At 40.0% G+C, this 20,864-nt stretch overlaps 1 protein-coding gene across 3 annotated transcripts in view; it reads right to left on the reverse strand.

Moving 5' to 3' along the window:
• RP1 (RP1 axonemal microtubule associated) overlaps positions 1-20,864 on the reverse strand; it is a 150,409-nt gene that overhangs the window by 57,782 nt on the left and 71,763 nt on the right. For all 3 annotated transcript variants that reach the window (XM_070382399.1, XM_070382397.1, XM_070382398.1), the window contains exon 7: positions 1,563-1,714. In XM_070382399.1, coding sequence (XP_070238500.1) covers positions 1,563-1,714 — 152 coding nt within the window. The remainder of the gene's footprint in view (positions 1-1,562; positions 1,715-20,864) is intronic.

The raw sequence follows: 20,864 nt of genomic DNA on the forward strand, positions 1-20,864 counted from the left end.
ACAAAAAAAAGTAAAGATAAAACAGAAATATTAATTTATAGGACATAATAACAAGTTCTCTAATTTTTCCTTCTTGCCAATTTCATTACAAAGGCATAAATTTGTGGGCTCTCTACAATGTTTTCAAATAATAATAATATAAATGTAATAGTTATAAAATACACTGTAAGTCTCCATTTATTTGACTATAACAAACTCCCATCTGTCCTGAATGAAATGTTTTAGCAATGATTAGGGACCATTCACAAAAATGTTTCTAAAGTAATTTTAGAATATTGATGCAAAAATTATTGAACATTTAAAACATTTTGCCTGAAGTCTCAGTGCACTGCTACCATCAAAACTATGCACGTTTGTGCTCCAGTGGTTTGTGTATTCAGAATACAGGTAAAAGTGAGGAGCCCAGAGTTCTTTCACTAAAACCTAGGCTAAGGATACAGATTAAAGAGCAAGAAAAATACACAATTTAGTGTATCAGTTGAAAAATAATTCGATAACAAAAGATACATGTCTTATACATTTTGAAATATTTTCACATATATTTTATCCTTAAAAGTCACTAGGTGCAAAAAAAACATATCCTCTCTACAGATAAAAAACATATCCTCTCTACAGATAAAAAACATATCCCTCTCTACAGGGAGGCGTAGAACCAGTGTTAGAGCTCAGATTCTCTGATATTTATTAATACTGTTGATACCCTCCTTTGCCATCACTCTACCTCTACAAAAATGGACAATAAAAATATAAATAACAGATAAAGCCATTAGCATTTATTTACAAAAATACAGTCAATGCCTGGTAATGGTAAATGAGTAATATTGCCATTTCTTTATTCATGAATGAAATCTGCTGGAAAAGGAAGATTTTCTATGCAATGACAGAAATACTAGCAAAGAAAATCATGTGTTATTGTATTTACGATGACTGACATAGAGCTCTAAGAAAAAAGGGGAAACAATGAATGTATGTTGACATACTCAAAGGCTATTTGCATCCTAAAAAAACAATTAATGCGTTGTCTATAAATTTCTCAGTTTTAAGAAGTTTTACGAAATTAAGTATTACTTAAATATTAGTATCAGTAATAGTAAATATAATGTAATACAATCAGTTTCTATATTTGACAATGAAAGATGCTATAGTCGGTCAGTGAACAACACAGGTTTGAACTTACACAGGTCCACTTCTATGTGGATTTTTTCCAATAAGCATGTACTACAGCATATACAATCAGCAAGGTTGGTTGAATCCTAGGATGCAGAACAATGGATGTGGAAGGTTAACTGTAAAGCTATGCGCACATTTTCAACTGTATGGGGCCAGAGCTCCTAGCCTCCTGTGTTGTTCATGGATCAACTGTACATAGTAATCCTTATTTAACAATATACAGGTGTTGAAAATCAGACAATTGGTAGTGACTTCAGCATGATGGTGGACAGGGAGAACCAAGCCCTTGTTCCCCATGGAGGCACCATTTTAATGACAGCATGTGGACTAGAATACTTCTGGGACAACCCTGAACACCAGGAAAGAAGAACAAAACACTTTTTGTTACTTACTTGTCCTCTTAAAAAATTCAAAGTGCTCTTTGATCGAAATAGTTGTCTGGATCCTGTATCTCCCTTTTCCCCATAGACAGCAATGTAGACGTTTGCTACTGTTCCAGCATTCCAAAGCTCACCTGTTGCCACATGCACTTCATACACTGTCACTGACAACAACAACAAAAAAACAAGCCTTACTGCCCAGCACCGGAAGATCCCCTGGAGAATGAAATGGCAACCTGCTCCAGTAGTGGTGCCTGGGAAATCCCATGGGCAGAGAAGCCTGGAGGGCTACAGTCTGTGGGGTCACAAAGAGTCAGATACAACTGAGTGACTAAACAACAACAATATGATAGAAAAATTACACATTTCTAATCAAGAGCTCCAGGTCCAGGTAAGATGGAGCAACACACCCCTCTCAGTCTCTCTCACTGAATACAGCTACAAAATCTTGACAGAATGTGTGCAGCAGCTATATGACGGCTCTGAATAGTAAACAGTAGCAGGAGACTGGGGATTTACCAGAATTATGTATTTATGTATATATAACATTTGCTTATATATAAAAGAAATTAATTATAGCAATGATACAGTGGGTAAGAAGGGAAAAACATTTATTTTGTCAAAAGGTATTCAGAAGATGGTGGAGGAATAGGATGGGGAGACCACTTTCTCCCCCACAAATTCATCAGAAGATCATCTGAATGCTGAACAACTTCCATAAAACAACTTCTGAATGCTGGCGGAGGACACCAGGCACCCAGAAAGGCAGCCCATTCTCCTCAAAAGGAGGTAGGAAAAAAATATAAAAGACAAAAAGAGAGATAAAAGAGTTAGGGACTGAGACCTGTCCTGGGGAGCGAGTTGTGAAGGAGGAGAAGTTTCCAAACAGCAGGAAACCCTCTCATGGTGGGTCTGTAGGGAATTTTGGAATCTCAGAGGGCAACATAACCAGGAGCAAAAAAAAAAAAACCATCACAGTATATGTGCCTAACCACAACTCCCAGAGAAGTAGCCCATACGCTCCCATCCGCCACTAGCAAGCGGGGGCTGGACAGGGAGGTGTAGGCTGCATGCTTAGGGTAAGGACCAGGCCTGAATGCCCCAAGGACAATCTGAGGAAGCAAATGTGAGATAACAACCCAAACTGTGGGATAGCCAGAGAGAGAAAAAAAAAAAAAGGACAGAGAACTTTCCCGCAAAAAGCTCTAACCTAAGGCGCCATCTGGCCTGCTCACAGAACAAAGGATTGAGCAAATACCAAAAGAAAGCTAGCGGGCTGCAGACTGGCCCATCACCACCCACTGGAGGCAGAGAGGCAGGTGGGCAACAGCCAGAGCCAGAAGGCAAGAGGCAATCTCAGCCCCAAAGATGGAATCCTCCACCAAACTGCGAGCAGGCTCCCAGTTGCTAACCACATCTTCCTGGATCCTGGGCAGTTGACATCTGCCAGGAGGGTTGCAGCCTGAGATCAGCTCCCCAGAGGAGATACACAGAATACCTGAGACAGCGCTCTCATGGCGCACCCAGGAAACCAAGCAGCCAGGACCAGGGAGATGATTAAGATGCCTGGCCCACCTGGGACAGTGAGCTGGCCAAGCACCTGGTCGCCTGAGCTGCTCGGACCTGGGAAGGGCATCAAACACACGCCCAACTGAGTCTGTGCCTTTGTGGAGTGCCCAAGAACCTGAACCTGAGCAGCTTATACCTGGGAAGTGCATGAAAGGCAGGGCCTGCTTTGGACAGTACACCCAGCAGAGCAACTTGGAGCCTGAGCAGTGTAGACCAGGAAAGCACATGCCTCCGTGAGCTGGGGCAAACCCAGTGTGGTCCCTATACTGCGAGCACTCCCCACACAAGCCAGTGATATTTGCTTGCAGCATTCCTCCCTTCCCCACAACACAACTGAACAAGTGAGCCTAAATAAGTGACCACCTTCGCCCCCTTGTGTCAGGGCAGAAATTAGACACTGAAGACACTTGAAAACAGAGGAAGCCAAAATAAACAAAGAAGAGGGAAACGCTTTGGTAGTGACAGATGCAACAGATTAAAACCCAGTAGTTAGCATTGACTAAGCATTGGAAGGGGCCTATAGACCTTAAGAAGAAATGTAAGCTGAAACAAGGAACTATCTGAAACTGAACTGACCCCACACTGTCCTCAACAGCTCCAGAGAAATTCCTAGATATATTTTTACTATTACTATTTTTAAACTTTTTTAAGTTCTTTATTACTCCTTTAATTTTCATTTTTATAACCTAGTATTACCTTGCCAAAAAAACCCGATTTTTAAAGCAAATTTCATATACATTTTTTATAATTTTTGTGATTTTCTTTTGTATTTTTAATATTACATGTTTGAGAGTCTAACCTCTACTCCAGATTTTTGATCTTTGCTTTTTGGTATTTGTTATCAATTTTGTATCTTTAAGAATCTAATCTTCAGTACCCATTTTTGCTTAGGGATGTGATTACCTGGACCTCACTGTGGCTCAGATCATGAACTCCTTATTGCAAAATTCAGACTTAAATTGAAGAAAGTAGGGGAAACCACTAGACCATCAGGTATGACCTAACTCAAATCCCCAATGATTATACAGAGGAAGTGAGAAATAGATATAAGGGACTAGATCTGATAGACAGACTGCCTGATGAACTATGGATGGAGGTTCATGACATTGTACAAGAGGCAGGGATCAAAACCATCCTCAAGAAAAAGAAATGCAAAAAAGCAAAATGGCTGTCTCAATAGGCCTTACAAATACTGTGAAAAGAAGAGAAGTGAAAAGCAAAGGAGAAAAGGAAAGATATAAGCATCTGAATGCAGAGTTCCAAAGAATAGCAAGAAGAGATAACAAAGCCTTCCTAAGCGATCAATGCAAAGAAACAGAGGAAAACAACACAATGGGAAAGACTAGAGATCTCTTCAAGAAAATTAGAGACACCAAAGGAACATTTCATGCAAAGATGGGCTCGATAAAGGACAGAAATAGTACGGACCTAACAGAAGCAGAAGATATTAAGAAGAGGTGGCAAGAATACACGGAAGAACTGTACAAAAAAGATCTTCATGACCCAGATAATCATGATGGTGTGATCACGCACCTAGAACCACACATCCTAGAATATGAAGTCAAGTGAGCCTTAGGAAGCATCACTACAAACAAAGCTAAGTGGAGGTGATGGAATTCCAGTTGAGTTATTTCAAATCCTAAAACGTGATGCTGTGAAAGTGCTGCCCTCAATATACCAGAAAATTTGGAAAACTGAGCAGTGGCCAAGGGACTGGAAATGGTCAGTTTTCATTCCAATCCCAAAGAAAAGCAATGCCAAAGAATGCTCAAACTACTGCACAACTGCACTCATCTCACACGGTAGTAAAGTAATGCTCAAAATTCTCCAAGCCAGGCTTCAACAATACATGAACCATGAACTTCTAGATGTTCAAGCTAGTTTTAGAGAAGGCAGAGATCAAATTGCCAACATCTTCTGGATCATCAAAAAAGTAAGAGAGTTCAGAAGAACATCTATTTTCTCCTTTATTGACTATGCCAAAGCATTTGACTCTGTGAATCACAATAAACTGTGGAAAATTCTTCAAGAGATGGGAATACCAGACCACCTGACCTGCCTCTTGAGAAATCTGTATGCATGTCAAAAAGCAACAGTTAGAACTGGACATGGAACAACAGACTGGTTCCAAATAGGAAAAGGAGTACGTCAAGGCTGTGTATTATCACCTTGCTTATTTAACTTATACGCAGAGTACATCATGAGAAACACTGGGCTGCATGAAGCACAGACTGGAATCAAGATTGCTGGGAGAAATATCAATAACCTCAGATATGCAGAGGACACCACCCTTACAGCAGAAAGTGAAGAAGAACTAAAGAGTCTCTTGATGAAAGTGAATGAGAGAGTGAAAAAGTTGGCTTAAAGCTCAACATTCAGAAAACAAATACCATGGCATCCAGTCCCATTACTTCATGGCAAATAGATGGAGAAACAGTGCAAACAGTAGCAGACTTTATTTTTGGGGGCTCCAAAATCACTGCACATGGTGACTGCAGCCATGAAATGAAAAGACGCTTACTCCTTGGAAGAAAAGTCATGACCAACCTAGACAGCATTTTAAAAAGCAGAAACATTACTTTGCCAACAAAGGTCCTTCTAGTCAAAGCCATGGTTTTTCCAGTGGTCATGTATGGATGTGAGAGTTGGACTATAAAGAAAACTAGTGCTGAAGAATTGATGCTTTTGAATTTTGGTTTTGGAGTAGACTCTTGAGAGTCTCTTGGACTGCAAGGAGGTCCTACCAGTCCATCCTAAAGGAAATCAGTCCTGAATATTCATTGGAAGGACTGATGTTGTAGCTGAAACTCCAATACTTTGGCCACCTGATGTGAAAAACTGACTCATTTGAAAAGACCCTGATGCTGGGAAAGATTGACAGCTGGAGGAGAAGGGGACGACAGAGGATGAGATGGTTGGATGGCATCACCGACTCAATGGGCATGAGTTTGAGTGAACTCCAGGAGTTGGTGATGGACAGGGAGGCCTAGTATGCTGCAGTCCATGGAGTTACAAAGAGTCAGACATGACTGAGTGACTGAACTGAACTGAACTTTGATTACTGGCTTGACTGCTGTCTCCCCTTTTGACTCTCCCTTTTCTCCCCCAGATCACCTCTATCTCCTCCCTCCCTCTTCTCTTCTCTACTTAACTTTGTGAATCTCTCTGGGTGTCCGGGCTGTGGAGAACCTTAGGGAACTGATTACTGGCTGGATTGGTCTCTCCCCTTTTGACTCCCCTTCTTCTCCTCTTGGTCACCTTTATCTCCCTCCTCCCTCTTCTCTTCTCCATGTAACTCTGTGAACCTCTCTGGGTGTCCCTCTCTGTGGAGAATCTTTTCACCATTAACCTAGATATTTTATTATCTGCACTGTATGGATGGAGAAGTATTGAGGCTACTGTAAGAGTAAGACTGAAAGCCAGACGTAGGAGGATTACATCCAAAACTTGAGAACACCAGAAAACTCCTGACTCCAGGGACCATTACTCGACAAGAGCTCATCCAAAAGCCTCTGTACCTACACTGAAACCAAGCTCCACTCAAGAGCCAGCAAGTTCCAGAGCAAGACATACCACGCTAATTCTCTAGCAATACAGGAACACAGCCCAAACATTAAAATACAGACTGCTCAAAGTCACATCAAACCCAGATCAGATCAGATCAGTCACTCAGTCGTGTCCGAATCTTTGCAACCCCATGAATCGCAGCATGCCAGGCCTCCCTGTCCATCACCAACTCCCGGAGTTCACTCAGACTCACATCCATCGAGTCAGTGATGCCATTCAGCCATCTCATCCTCTGTCGTCCCCTTCTCCTCCTGCCCCCAATCCCTCCCAGCATCAGAGTCTTTTCCAATGAGTCAACTCTTCGCATGAGGTGGCCAAAGTACTGGAGTTTCAGCTTTAGCATCAGTCCTTCCAAAGAAATCCCAGGGCTGATCTCCTTCGGAATGGACTGGTTGGATCTCCTTGCAGTCCAAGGGACTCTCAGGAGTCATCTCCAACACCACAGTTCAAAAGCATCAATTCTTTGGCGCTCAGCCTTCTTCACAGTCCAACTCTCACATCCATACATGACCACAGGAAAAACTATAGCCTTGACTAGACAAACCTTTGTTGGCAAAGTAATGTCTCTGCTTTTCAATATTCTATCTAGGTTGGTCATAACTTTCCTTCCAAGGAGTAAGCGTGTTTTAATTTCATGGCTGCAGTCACCATCTGCAGTGATTTTGGAGCCCAGAAAAATAAAATCTGACACTGTTTCCACTGTTTCCCCGCCTATTTCCCATGAAGTGATGGGACCAGATGCCATGATCTTCATTTTCTGAATGTTGAGCTTTAAGCCAACTTTTTCAGTCTCCACTTTCACTTTCATCAAGAGGCTTTTTAGTTCCTCTTCATTTTCTGCCATAAGACCCATAACACCCCAAAACTCACTACTGGCCACTTCATTGCACTCCAGAGAGAAGAGATCCAGCTCCACCCACCAGAACACAGACGCAAGCTTCTCTAACCAGGAAACCTTGACAGGATGGGAGCAACATCCACAATACAGAGTAACCACAAATTTTCAGCCTACAGAAAGGCCACCCCAAACACAGCAATCTAAACAAAATGAAAAGTCAGAGAAATATTCAGCAGGTAAAGGAATATGATAAATGCCCACCAAACCAAACAAAAGAGGATGAGATAGGGAGTCTACCTGAAAAAGAATTCAGAATGATAGTAAAGATGATCCAAAATCTTGAAAACAAAATGGAGCTACAGATAAATAGACTAGAGACAAGGATTGAGAAGGTGCAAGAAATGTTTCACAAGGACCTAGAAGAAATAAAAAAGAGTCAATCAATAATAAATAATGCAATACCTGAGATGAAAAGCACTCTGGAAGGAAGCAACAGCAGAATAACTGAGGCAGAAGATATGATAAGTGAAGTGGAAGACAGAATGGTTGAAATAAATGAAGCAGAGACGAAAAAAGAACTAAAAGAAATAAGGACAATCACAGAGACCTCTGGGACAATGTTAAACACCCCAACATTCAAATCATAGGAGTCCCAGAAGAAGACAAAAAGAAAGGGCATGAGAAAATACTTCAGGAGATAATAGTTGAAAATTTCCCTAAAATGGGGAAGGAAATAGTCTCCTGAGTCCAAGAAACCCAGAGAGTTCCAAACAGGATAAACCCAAGGTGAAACACCCCAAGACACATATTAGTCAAATTAATGAAGATCAAATACAAAGAGCAAATATTAAAAGCAGCCAGGGAAAAACAATAACACACAAGGGGATTCTCATAAGGATAACAGGGATCTTTCAATAGAAACTCTTCAGGCCAGGAGGGAATGGCAGGACATACTTAAAGTGATGAAAGAGGAAAACCTACAACCCAGATTACTATACCCAGCAAGGATCTCATTCAAATATGAAGGAGAAATCAAAAGCTTTACAGACAAGCAAAAGCTGAGAGAATTCAGCACCACCAAACCAGCTCTTCAACAAATGCTAAAGAATCTTCTCTAGAATGGAAACACAGAAAAGGTTTATAAACTCGAACACAAAACAACAAAGAAAATGGCAATGGAATCATTAGTTCAGTTCAGTTCAGTCGCTCAGTCATGTCCGACTCTTTGCAACCCCATGATTTGCAGCACACCAGGCCTCCCTGTCCATCACCAACTCCCGGAGTTCACCCAGACTCACATCCATCGAGTCAGTGATGCCATCCAGCCATCTCATCCTCTGTCGTCCCCTTCTCCTCCCGCCCCCAATCCCTCCCAGCATCAGAGTCTTTTCCAGTGAGTCAACTCTTCGCATGAGGTGGCCAAAGTACTGGAGTTTCAGCTTTAGCATCATTCCTTCCAAAGATATCCTGGGGCTGATCTCCTTCAGAATGGACTGGTTGGATCTCCTTGCAGTCCAAGGGACTCTCAAGAGTCTTCTCCAACACCACAGTTCAAAAACATCAATTTTTCGGCACTCAGCCTTCTTCACAGTCCAACTCTCACATCCATACGTGGATGTGAAATCCATACATCTCATTTCATGGCTGCAGTCACCCTCTGCAGTGACTTTGGAGCCCAGAAAAATAAAGTCTGACACTGTTTCCACTGTTGCCCTATCTATTTCCCATAAAGTGATGGGACCAGATGCCATGATCTTCGTTTTCTGAATGTTGAGCTTTAAGCCAACTTTTTCAGTCTCCACTTTCACTTTCATCAATAGGCTTTTTAGTTCCTCTTCACTTTCTGCCATAAGGGTGGTATCATCTGCATATCTGAGGTTATTGATATTTCTCCCGGCAATCTTGATTCCAGCTTGTGCTTCTTCCAGCCCAGCGTTTCTCATGATGTACTCTGCATATAAGTTAAATAAGCAGGGTGACAATATACAGCCTTGACGTACTCCTTTTCCTATTTGGAACCAATCTGTTCTTCCATGTCATAGAAAAAAATGAAAATGAAAAAGCAACAACCCAAAACCTATGGGATTCAGTAAAAGCAGTGAAATACAAGCTTATCTCAAGGAACAAGAGAGAAATCAAATAAATAACCTAACTTTACACCTAAAGCAACTAGAAAAAGAAGAAATGAAACACCCCAGGGTTAGTAGAAGGAAAGAAATCATAAAAATTATGGCAGAAATAAATGAAAAAGTAACAAAGGAGAGTATAGCAAAAAGCAACAAAACTAAAATCTGGTTCTTTGAGAAGATAGATAAAATAGGCAAACCATTAGCCAGACTAATCAAGAAACAAAGGGAGAAAAATCAAATCAACAAAATTAGAAATGAAAATGAAGAAATCACAACAGACAACACAGAAATGCAAAGGATCATAAGAGACTACTATCAGCAACTATATGACAATAAAATGGACTCTTGGAAGAAATGGACTAATTCTTAGAAAAGCATAACCTTCCAAAACTGAACAAGGAAGAAATAGAAAATCTTAACAGACCCATCACAAGCACAGAAATTGAAACTGTAATCAGAAATCTTCCAGCAAACAAAAGCCCAGGTCCAGACGGCTTCACAGCTGAATTCTACTAAAAATTTAGAGAAGAGCTAACACCTATCCTACTCAAACTCTTCCAGAAAATTGCAGAGGAAGGTAAACTTCCGAACTCATTCCATGAGGCCACCATCACCCTAATACCAAAACCTGACAAAGATGCCACAAAAAAAGAAAACTACAGGCCAATATCACTGATGAACATAGATGCAAAAATCCTTAACAAAATTCTAGCAATCAGAATACAACAACACATTAAAAAGATCATACATCATGACCAAGTGGGCTTTATCCCAGGGATGCAAGGATTCTTCAATATCCGCAAATCAATCAATGTAATACACCCCATTAACAAATTGAAAAATAAAAGCCATATGATTATCTCAATAGATGCAGAGAAAGCCTTTGACAAAATTCAACATCCATTTATGATAAAAACCCTCCAGAAAGCAGGAATAGAAGGAACATACCTCAATATAATAAAAGCTATATATGACAAACGCACAGCAAACATTATCCTCAATGGTGAAAAATTGAAAGCATTTCCCCTAAAGTCAGGAACAAGACAAGGGTGCCCACTCTCACCACTACTATTCAATATAGTTTTGGAAGTTTTAGCCACAGCAATCAGAGCACAAAAAGAAATAAAAGGAATCCAAATTGAAAAAGAAGAAGTAAAACTCTCACTGTTTGCAGATGACATGATCGTCTACATAGAAAACCCTAAAGACTCCACCAGAAAATTACTAGAGCTAATCAGTGAATATAGTAAAGTTGCAGGATATAAAATCAACACACAGAAACCCCTTGCATACCTATACACTAATAATGAAAAAATAGAGAAATTAAGGAAACAATTTCATTCACCATTGCAACAAAAAGAATAAAATACTGAGGAATATATCTACCTAAAAAACTAAAGACCTATATATAGAAAACTATAAAACACTGGTGAAAGAAATCAAAGAGGACACTAATAGATGGAGAAATATACCATGTTCATGGATTGGAAGAATCAATATAGTGAAAATGAGTATACTACCCAAAGCAATTTATAGATTCAATGCAATCCCTATCAAGCTACCAATGGTATTCTTCACAGAGCCTGAACAAATAATTTCACAATTTGTATGGAAATACAAAAAACCTCAAACAGCCAAAGTAATCTTGAGAAAGAAGAATGGAACTGGAGGAATCAACCTGCCTGACTTCAGGCTCTACTACAAAGCCACAGTCATCAAGACAGTATGGTACTGGCACAAAGACAGAAATATAGATCAATGGAACAAAATAGAAAGCCCAGAGATAAATCCATGCACCTGTGGACACCTTATCTTTGACAAAGGAGGCAAGAATATACAATGGAGAAAAGACAATCTCTTTAACAAGTGGTGCTAGGAAAACTGGTCAACTACTTGTAAAAGAATGAAACTAGAACACTTTCTAACACCATACACAAAAATAAACTCAAAATGGATTAAAGATCTAAACCTAAGACCAGAAACTATAAAACTCCTAGAGGAGAACATAGGCAAAACACTCTCCGACATACATCACAGCAGGATCCTCAATGACCCACCTCCCAGAATATTGGAAATAAAAGCAAAAATAAACAAATGGAACCTAATTAAACTTAAAAGCTTCTGCACAACAGAGGAAACTATAAGCAAGGTGAAAAGACAGCCTTCAGAATGGGAGAAAATAATAGCAAATGAAGCAACTGACAAACAACTAATCTCAAAAATATACAAGCAATTCCTACAGCTCAATTCCAGAAAAATAAATGACCCAATCAAAAAATGGGCCAAAGAACTAAATAGACATTTCTCCAAAGAAGACATACAGATGGCTAACAAACACATGAAAAGATGCTCAACATCACTCATTATCACAGAAATGCAAATCAAAACCACTATGTGGTACCATTCCAAGCCAGTCAGAATTGCTGCGATTCAAAAGTCTACAAACAATAAATGCTGGAGAGGGCGTGGAGAAAAGGGAACCCTCTTATACTGTTGGTGGGAATGCAAACTAGTACAGCCACTATGGAGAACAGTGTGGAGACTCCTTACAAAACTGGAAATAGAACTGCCATATGACCCAGCAATCCCATTACTGGGCATACACGCTGAGGAAACCAGAATTGAAAGAGACACATGTACCCCATGTTCATCGCAGCACTGTTTATAATAGCCAGGACATGTAAGCAACCTAGATGTCCATCAGCAGAGGAATGGTTAAGAAAGCTGTGGTACATATACACAATGGAGTATTACTCAGCTATTAAAAAGAATTCGTTTGAATCAGTTCTAATGAGATGGATGAAACTGGAGCCTATTATACAGAGTGAAGTAAGCCAGAAAGACAACACCAATACAGTATACTAACACATATATATGGAATTTAGAAAGATGGTAACAATAACCCTGTATACGAGACAGCAAAGGAGACACTGATGTATAGAACATTCTTAAGGACTCCGTGGGAGAGGGAGAGGATTGGAAGATTTGGGAGAATGGCATTGAAACATGTATACTATCATGTATGAAACGAGTCACCAGTCCAGGTTCGATGCACGATACTGGATGCTTGGGGCTGGTGCACTGGGACGACCCAGAGGGATGGTATGGGGAGGGAGGAGGGTGGAGGGTTCAGGATGGGGAACACATGTATACCTGTGGTGGATTCATTTCGATATTTGGCAAAACCTATACAATATTGTAAAGTTTAAAAATAAAATAAAACTTAAAAAAAAGAAAGCTGTGGTACATATACACAATGGAATATTACTCAGCTATTAAAAAGAATGCATTTGAATCAGTTCTAATGAGGTGGATGAAACTGGAGCCTATTATACAGAGTGAAATAAGTCAAAGGAAAAACACCAACACAGTATATTAACACATATATATGGAGTTTAGAAAGATGGTTATGATGACCATCTATGCAAGACAGCAAAAGAGACACAGAGATAAAGAACAGACTTTTGGACTCTGTGGGAGAAGGTGAGGGTGGGATGATTTGAGAGAATAACATTAAAACATGTATATTACCATATATGAAATAGACGCCAGTTCAGGTTCAGTGCATGAGACAGGGAGCTCGGGGCTGGTGCACTGGGATGACCCTAAGGAATGGGATGGGAATGGAGGTAGGAGGTGAGGTTCAGGATAGTGGACACATGTACACCCGTGGCTGATTCATGTCAATGTATAGAAAAATACTACAATATTGTAAAGTTATTAGCCTCCAATTAAAATAAATTAATTAAAATTTTTAAAGGTATTCATACTACTCATGAATACATATAGTGTGATTTGAAGTGGTCTTGGACTCAGTTCAGTTCAGTCACTCAGTCATATCCAACTCTTTGTAACCCCACAGACTGCAACACACCATGCTTCCCTGTCCATTACCAACTCCCAGACCTTGCTCAAACTCATGTCCATCGAGTCAGTGACGCCATCCAACCATTTCATCCTCTGTCATCCCCCTCTCCTCCTGCCTTCAATCTTTCTCAGCATCAGGGTCTTTTCCAGTGAGTCAGTTTTTCAATCAGGTGGCCAAAGTATTGGAGTTTCAGCTTCAACATCAGTCCTTCCAATGAACATTCAGGACTGATTTCCTTTAGGATGGACTGGCGGGATCTCCTTGCTGTCCAAGGGACTCTCAAGAGTCTTCTCCAACACCACAGTTCAAAAGCATCAATTCTTTGGCACTCAGCTTTCTTTATAGTCCAACTCTCACATCCATACATGACTACTGGAAAAACCATATCTTTGACTAGAGACCTTTGTTGGCAAAGTAATGTCTCTGCTTTTTAATACATTATCTAGGTTGGTCATGGCTTTTCTTCCAAGGAGCAAGCGTCTTTTCATTTCATGGCTGCAGTCACCATCTGCAGTGATTTTGGAGCCCCCAAAAATAAAGTCAGCCACTGTTTCCACTGTATCCCCATCTATTTGCCATGAAGTGATGGGACCAGATGCCATGATCTTAGTTTTCTGAATGGTGAGGGTTTTATTTATTTATTTTAATTGGAGGCTAATTACTTTACAATATTGTATTGGTTTCGCCATACATTGACATGAATCCGCCATGGGTGTACATGTGTTCCCCATCCTGAACACCCCTCCCACCTCCCTCCCCATACCATCCCTCTGGGTCATCCTAGTGCACCAGCCCCAAGCATCCTGTATCATGCATCAAGCCTGGACTGGGGATTCATTTCACATATGATAATATACATGTTTCAATGCCATTCTCCCAAATCATCCCACCCTCGCCCACTCCCACAGAGTCCAAAAGACTGTTCTATACATCTGTGTCTCTTTTGCTGTCTTGCATACAGGGTTATTGTTACAATCTTTCTAAATTTCATATACATATGTTAGTATACTGTATTGGTGTTTTTCTTTCTGGCTTACTTAACTCTATAATAGGCTCCAATTTCATCCACCTCATTAGAACTGATTCAAATGTATTTTTTTAATGGCTGAGTAATACTCCATTGTGTATATGTACCACAGCTTTCTTATCCATTCGTCTGCTGATGGACATCTTGGTTGCTTCCATGTCTGGCTATTATAAACAGTCCTGGGATGAACATTGGGGTACACGTGTCTCTTTCAATTCTGGTTTCCTCAGTGTGTATGCCCAGTAGTGGGATTGCTGGGTCATAAGACAGTTCTATTTCGAGTTTTTTAAGGAGTCTCCACACTGTTCTCCATAGTGGCTGTACTAGTTTGCATTCCCACCAACAGTGTAAGAGGATTCCCTTTTCTCCACACCCTCTCCAGCATTTATTGTTTGTAGACTTTTGGATCGCAGCCATTCTGACTGGCATGAGATGGTACCTCACTGTGGTTTTGATTTGCAAGGCTATGGTTTTTCCTGTGGTCATGTATGAATGTGAGAGTTGGACTGTGAAGAAGGCTGAGTGCCAAAGAATTGATGCTTTTGAACTGTAGTGTTGGAGAAGACTCTTGAGAGTCCCTTGGACTGCAAGGAGATCCAACCAGTCCATTCTGAAGGAGATCAGCCCTGGGATTTCTTTGGAAGGAATGATGCTAAAGCTGAAACTCCAGTACTTTGGCCACCTCATGCGAAGAGTTGACTCATTGGAAAAGACTCTGATGTTGGGAGGGATTGGGGGCAGGAGGAGAAGGGGATGACAGAGGATGAGATGGCTGAATGGGATCACTGACTCGATGGATGTGAGTCCGAGTGAACTCTGGGAGTTGGTGATGGACAGGGAGGCCTGGTGTGCTGCGATTAATGGGGTTGCAAAGAGTCGGACACAACTGAGCGACTGATCTGATCTGATAATGAGTGACGTTGAGCATCTTTTCATGTGTTTGTTAGCCATCTGTATGTCTTCTTTGGAGAAATGTCTGTTTAGTTCTTTGGCCCATTTTTCGATTGGGTCATTTATTTTTCTGGAATTGAGCTGCAGGAGTTGCTTGTATATTTTTGAGATTAATTCTTTGCCAGTTGCTTCATTTGTTATTATTTTCTCCCATTCTGAAGGCTGTCTTTTCACCTTGCTTATAGTTTCCTTCATTGTGCAAAAGCTTTTAAGTTTAATTAGGTCTCATTTGTTTATTTTTGCTTTTATTTCCAATATTCTGGGAGGTAGGTCATAGAGGATCCTGCTGTGATTTATGTCGAAGAGTGTTTTGCCTATGTTATCCTCTAACAGTTTTATAGTTTCTGGTCTTATGTTTAGATCTTTAATCCATTTTGAGTTTATTTTTGTGTATGGTGTTAGAAAGTGTTCTAGTTTCATTTTTTTTACAAGTGGTTGACCAGTTTTTCCAGCACCACTTGTTAAAGAGATTGTCTTTTCTCCATTGTATATTCTTGCCTCCTTTGTCAAAGATAAGGTGTCCACAGGTGCGTGGATTTATCTTTGGGCTTTCTATTTTGTTCCATTGATCTATATTTCTGTCTTTGTGCCAGTACCCTACTGTCTTGATGACTGTGGCTTTGTAGTAGAGCCTGAAGTCAGGCAGGTTGATTCCTCTGGTTCCATTCTTTTTTCTCAAGATTGCTTTGGCTCTTCGAGGTTTTTTGCATTTCAATACAAATTGTAAAATTATTTGTTCAGGCTCTGTGAAGAATACCGTTGGTAGCTTGATAGGGATTGCATTGAATCTATAAATTGCTTTGGGTAGTATACTCATTTTCACTATATTGATTCTTCTGATCCATGAACATGGTATATTTCTCCATCTATTAGTGTCCTCTTTGATTTCTTTCACCAGTGTTTTATAGTTTTCTATATATAGGTCTTTAGTTTTTTAGGTAGATATATTCCTCAGTATTTTATTCTTTTTGTTGCAATGGTGAATGAAATTGTTTCCTTAATTTCTCTATTTTTTCATTATTAGTGTATAGGTATGCAAGGGGTTTCTGTGTGTTGATTTTATATCCTGCAACTTTACTATATTCACTGATTAGCTCTAGTAATTTTCTGGTGGAGTCTTTAGGGTTTTCTATGTAGACGATCATGTCATCTGCAAACAGTGAGAGTTTTACTTCTTCTTTTTCAATTTGGATTCCTTTTATTTCTTTTTGTGCTCTGATTGCTGTGGCTAAAACTTCCAAAACTATATTGAATAGTAGTGGTGAGAGTGGGCACCCTTGTCTTGTTCCTGACTTTAGGGGAAATGCTTTCAATTTTTCACCATTGAGGATAATGTTTGCTGTGCGTTTGTCATATATAGCTTTTATTATATTGAGGTATGTTCCTTCTATTCCTGCTTTCTGGAGGGTTTTTATCATAAATGGATGTTGAATTTTGTCAAAGGCTTTCTCTGCATCTATTGAGATAATCATATGGCTTTTATTTTTCAATTTGTTAATGGGGTGTATTACATTGATTGATTTGCGGATATTGAAGAATCCTTGCATCCCTGGGATAAAGCCCACTTGGTCATGATGTATGATCTTTTTAATGTGTTGTTGTATTCTGATTGCTAGAATTTTGTTAAGGATTTTTGCATCTATGTTCATCAGTGATATTGGCCTGTAGTTTTCTTTTTTTGTGGCATCTTTGTCAGGTTTTGGTATTAGGGTGATGGTGGCCTCATGGAATGAGTTCGGAAGTTTACCTTCCTCTGCAATTTTCTGGAAGAGTTTGAGTAGGATAGGTGTTAGCTCTTCTCTAAATTTTTAGTAGAATTCAGCTGTGAAGCCGTCTGGACCTGGGCTTTTGTTTGCTGGAAGATTTCTGATTACAGTTTCAATTTCTGTGCTTGTGATGGGTCTGTTAAGATTTTCTATTTCTTCCTGGTTCAGTGTTGGAAAGTTGTACTTTTCTAAGAGTTTGCCCATTTCTTCCAAGATTGTCCATTTTATTGGCATATAATTGCTGATAGTAGTCTCTTATGATCCTTTGTATTTCTGTGTTGTCTGTTGTGATCTCTCCATTTTCATTTCTAATTTTATTGATTTGATTTTTCTCCCTTTGTTTCTTGATGAGTCTGGCTAATGGTTTGTCAATTTTATTTATTCTCTCAAAGAACCAGCTTTTGGCTTTGTTGATTTTTGCTATGGTCTCTTTTGTTTCTTTTGCATTTATTTCTGCCCTAATTTTAAAGATTTCTTTCCTTCTACTAACCTGGGGTTCTTCATTTCTTCCTTTTCTACTTGCATTATGTGTAGAGTTAGGTTATTTATTTGACTTTTTTCTTGTTTCTTGAGGTATGCCTGTATTGCTATGAACCTTCCCCTTAGCACTGCTTTTACAGTGTCCCACAGGTTTTGGGTTGTTGTTTTCATTTTCATTTGTTTCTATGCATATTTTGATTTCTTTCTTGATTTCTTCTGTGATTTATTGGTTATTCAGCAGCGTGTTGTTCAGCCTCTATATGTTGGAATTTTTAATAGTTTTTCTCCTGTAATTAAGATCTAATCTTACTACATTGTGGTCAGAAAAGATGCTTGGAATGATTTCAATTTTTTTTTTTTAATTTACCAAGGCTAGATTTATGGCCCAAGATGTGATATATCCTGGAGAAAGTTCCGTGTACACTTGAGAAAAAGGTGAAATTCATTGTTTTGGGATGAAATGTCCTATAGATAGCAATTAGGTCTAACTGGTCTATTGTATCATTTAAAGTTTGTGTTTCCCTGTTAACTTTCTGTTTAGTTGATCTATCTATAGGTATAAGTGGGGTATTAAAGTCTCCCACTATTATTGTGTTATTGTTAATTTCCCCTTCATACTTGTTAGCATTTGTCTTACATATTGTGGTGCTCCTATGTTGGGTGCATATATATTTATAATTGTTATATCTTCTTCTTGGATTGATCCTTTGATCATTATGTAGTGTCCTTCTTTGTCTCTTTTCACAGCCTTTGTATTAAAGTCTATTTTATCTGATATGAGTATTGCTACTCCTGCTTTCTTTTGGTCTCTATTAGTATGGAATATCTTTTTCCAGCCCTTCACTTTCAGTCTGTATGTGTCCCTTGTTTTGAGGTGGGTCTCTTGTAGACAACATATATAGGGGTCTTGTTTTTGTATCCATTCAGCCAGTCTGTCTTTTGGTTGGGGCATTCAACCCATTTACATTTAATGTAATTATTGATAAGTATGATCCCGTTGCCATTTATTTTGTTGTTTTGGGTTCAAGTTTATACACTCTTTCTGTGTTTCCTGTCTAGAGAAGATCCTTTAGCATTTGTTGGAGAGCTGGTTTGGTGGTACTGAATTCTCTCAGCTTTTGCTTGTCTGTAAAGCTTTTGATTTCTCCTTCATATTTGAATGAGATCCTTGCTGGGTACAGTAATCTGGGCTGTAGGTTATTTTCTTTCATCACTTTAAGTATGTCTTGCCATTCCCTCCTGGCCTGAAGAGTTTCTATTGAAAGATCAGCTGTTATCCTTATGGGAATCCCCTTGTGTGTTATTTGTTGTTTTTCCCTTGCTGCTTTTAATATTTGTTCTTTGTGTTTGATCTTTGTTAATTTGATTAATACGTGTCTTGAGGTGTTTCGCCTTGGGTTCATCCTGTTTGGGACTCTCTGGGTTTCTTGAACTTGGGTGATTATTTCCTTCCCCATTCTAGGGAAGTTTTCAACTATTATTGCCTCAAATATTTTCTCATGCTCTTTCTTTTTGTCTTCTTCTTCTGGGACTCCTATGATTCGAATGTTGGGGCGTTTAACATTGTCCCAGAGGTCTCTGAGACTGTCCTCATTTCTTTTAATTCATTTTTCTTTTTTCCTCTCTGTTTCATTTATTTCTACCATTCTATTTTCTACCTCATGTATCCTATCTTCTGCCTCCACTATTCTACTATTGGTTCCCTCCAGAGTGTTTTTGATCTCATTTATTGCATTGTTCATTATATATTGACTCTTTTTTATTTCTTCTAGGTCCTTGTTAAAACTTTCTTGCATCTTCTCAATCCTTTATCTATAGCTCCATTTTGTTTTCAAGATTTTGGATCATTTTCACTATCATTATTCGGAATTCTTTATCAGATAGATTCCCTATCTCTACCTCTTTTGTTTGGTTTGGTGGGCATTTATCCTGTTCCTTTACCTGCTCTGTATTTCTCTGCCTCTTCATCTTATTTATATTGCTGTGTTTGGGGTGGCCTTTCCGTATTCTGGCAGTTTGTCAAGTTCTCTTTATTGTGGAGTTTCCTCAGTGGGTGGGGTTGGACAGGTGGCTTGTCAAGGTTTCCTGGTTAGGGAAGCTTGTGTTGGTATTCTGGTGGGTGGAGCTGGATTTCTTCTCTCTGGAGTGCAATGAAGTGTCCAGTAATGAGTTACGAGATGTCAGTGGGTTTGGAGTGACTTTGGGCAGCCTCTATATTGAAGCTCAGGGCTATGTTCCTGTGTTGCTGGAGAATTTGTGTGGTATGTCTTGCTCTGGAACTTGTTGGCCCTTGGGTGGTGCTTGGTTTCAGTGTAGATATGGAGGCATTTGATGAGCTCCTATCAATTAATGTTCCCTGGAGTCAGGAGTTCTCTGGTGTTCTCAGGATTTGGACTTAAACCTCCTGCCTCTGGTTTTCAGTCTTATTCGTACAGTAGCCTCAAGACTTCTCCATCTATACTTCACTTTCAGATAGTTCCTTGATCCGGCTTATACTTCTCAAGATCTATAGGCCCCTTCCTATGTAGTCAGTGCTAACTACAGGGTTTTAATCTATTGCACCTGTCACTTCCAAGGCGGTTTCCTGTTTGTTTTAGCTTCCTATGTTTGCTGGTCTCTTCAGTGTCTAATTTCCGCCCTGACACAAGGGGGCGGTGGTAGACACTTTTTTAGGCTCCCTTGTTCAGTCTTGCTGTGGGGAGGGAGGTTCACTGCAAACAAATATCACTGGTGTCTGTGGGGAGTCCTCACAGTGTCTCAGCCACACTGGGTTTGCCCCCACTCACGGCGTGTGTGCTTTCCCTGTCTACACTGCTTAGGCTCTAGGTTGCTCTGCCGGGAACTGTCTGAGCCCTGAGTTGTATACACTTCCCAGGTCTAAGCAACTCGGGTTCAGGCACTCGGGTAGTCCTCAAAGGCGCAGACTGGGTTGGGCCTGCATTTTGTGCCCTTCCCAGGTCCGAACAGCTCAGGTGACCAGGTGTTTGGCGAGCACGGTCGCTGCAATTTATCGCCTCCCCCATCCCTGCCACTTGGTTTTCTGGGTGTACAACCGGTGCACCTTCTCAGGTGGATGTTGACCGTCCAGAATCCCAAGAAGTCTTGGTTCGCAACAAAGC

The sequence above is a fragment of the Bos mutus genome, chromosome 14, assembly GCF_027580195.1.
Source record: "Bos mutus isolate GX-2022 chromosome 14, NWIPB_WYAK_1.1, whole genome shotgun sequence".
In the NCBI taxonomy this organism is placed as follows: domain Eukaryota; kingdom Metazoa; phylum Chordata; class Mammalia; order Artiodactyla; family Bovidae; genus Bos; species Bos mutus.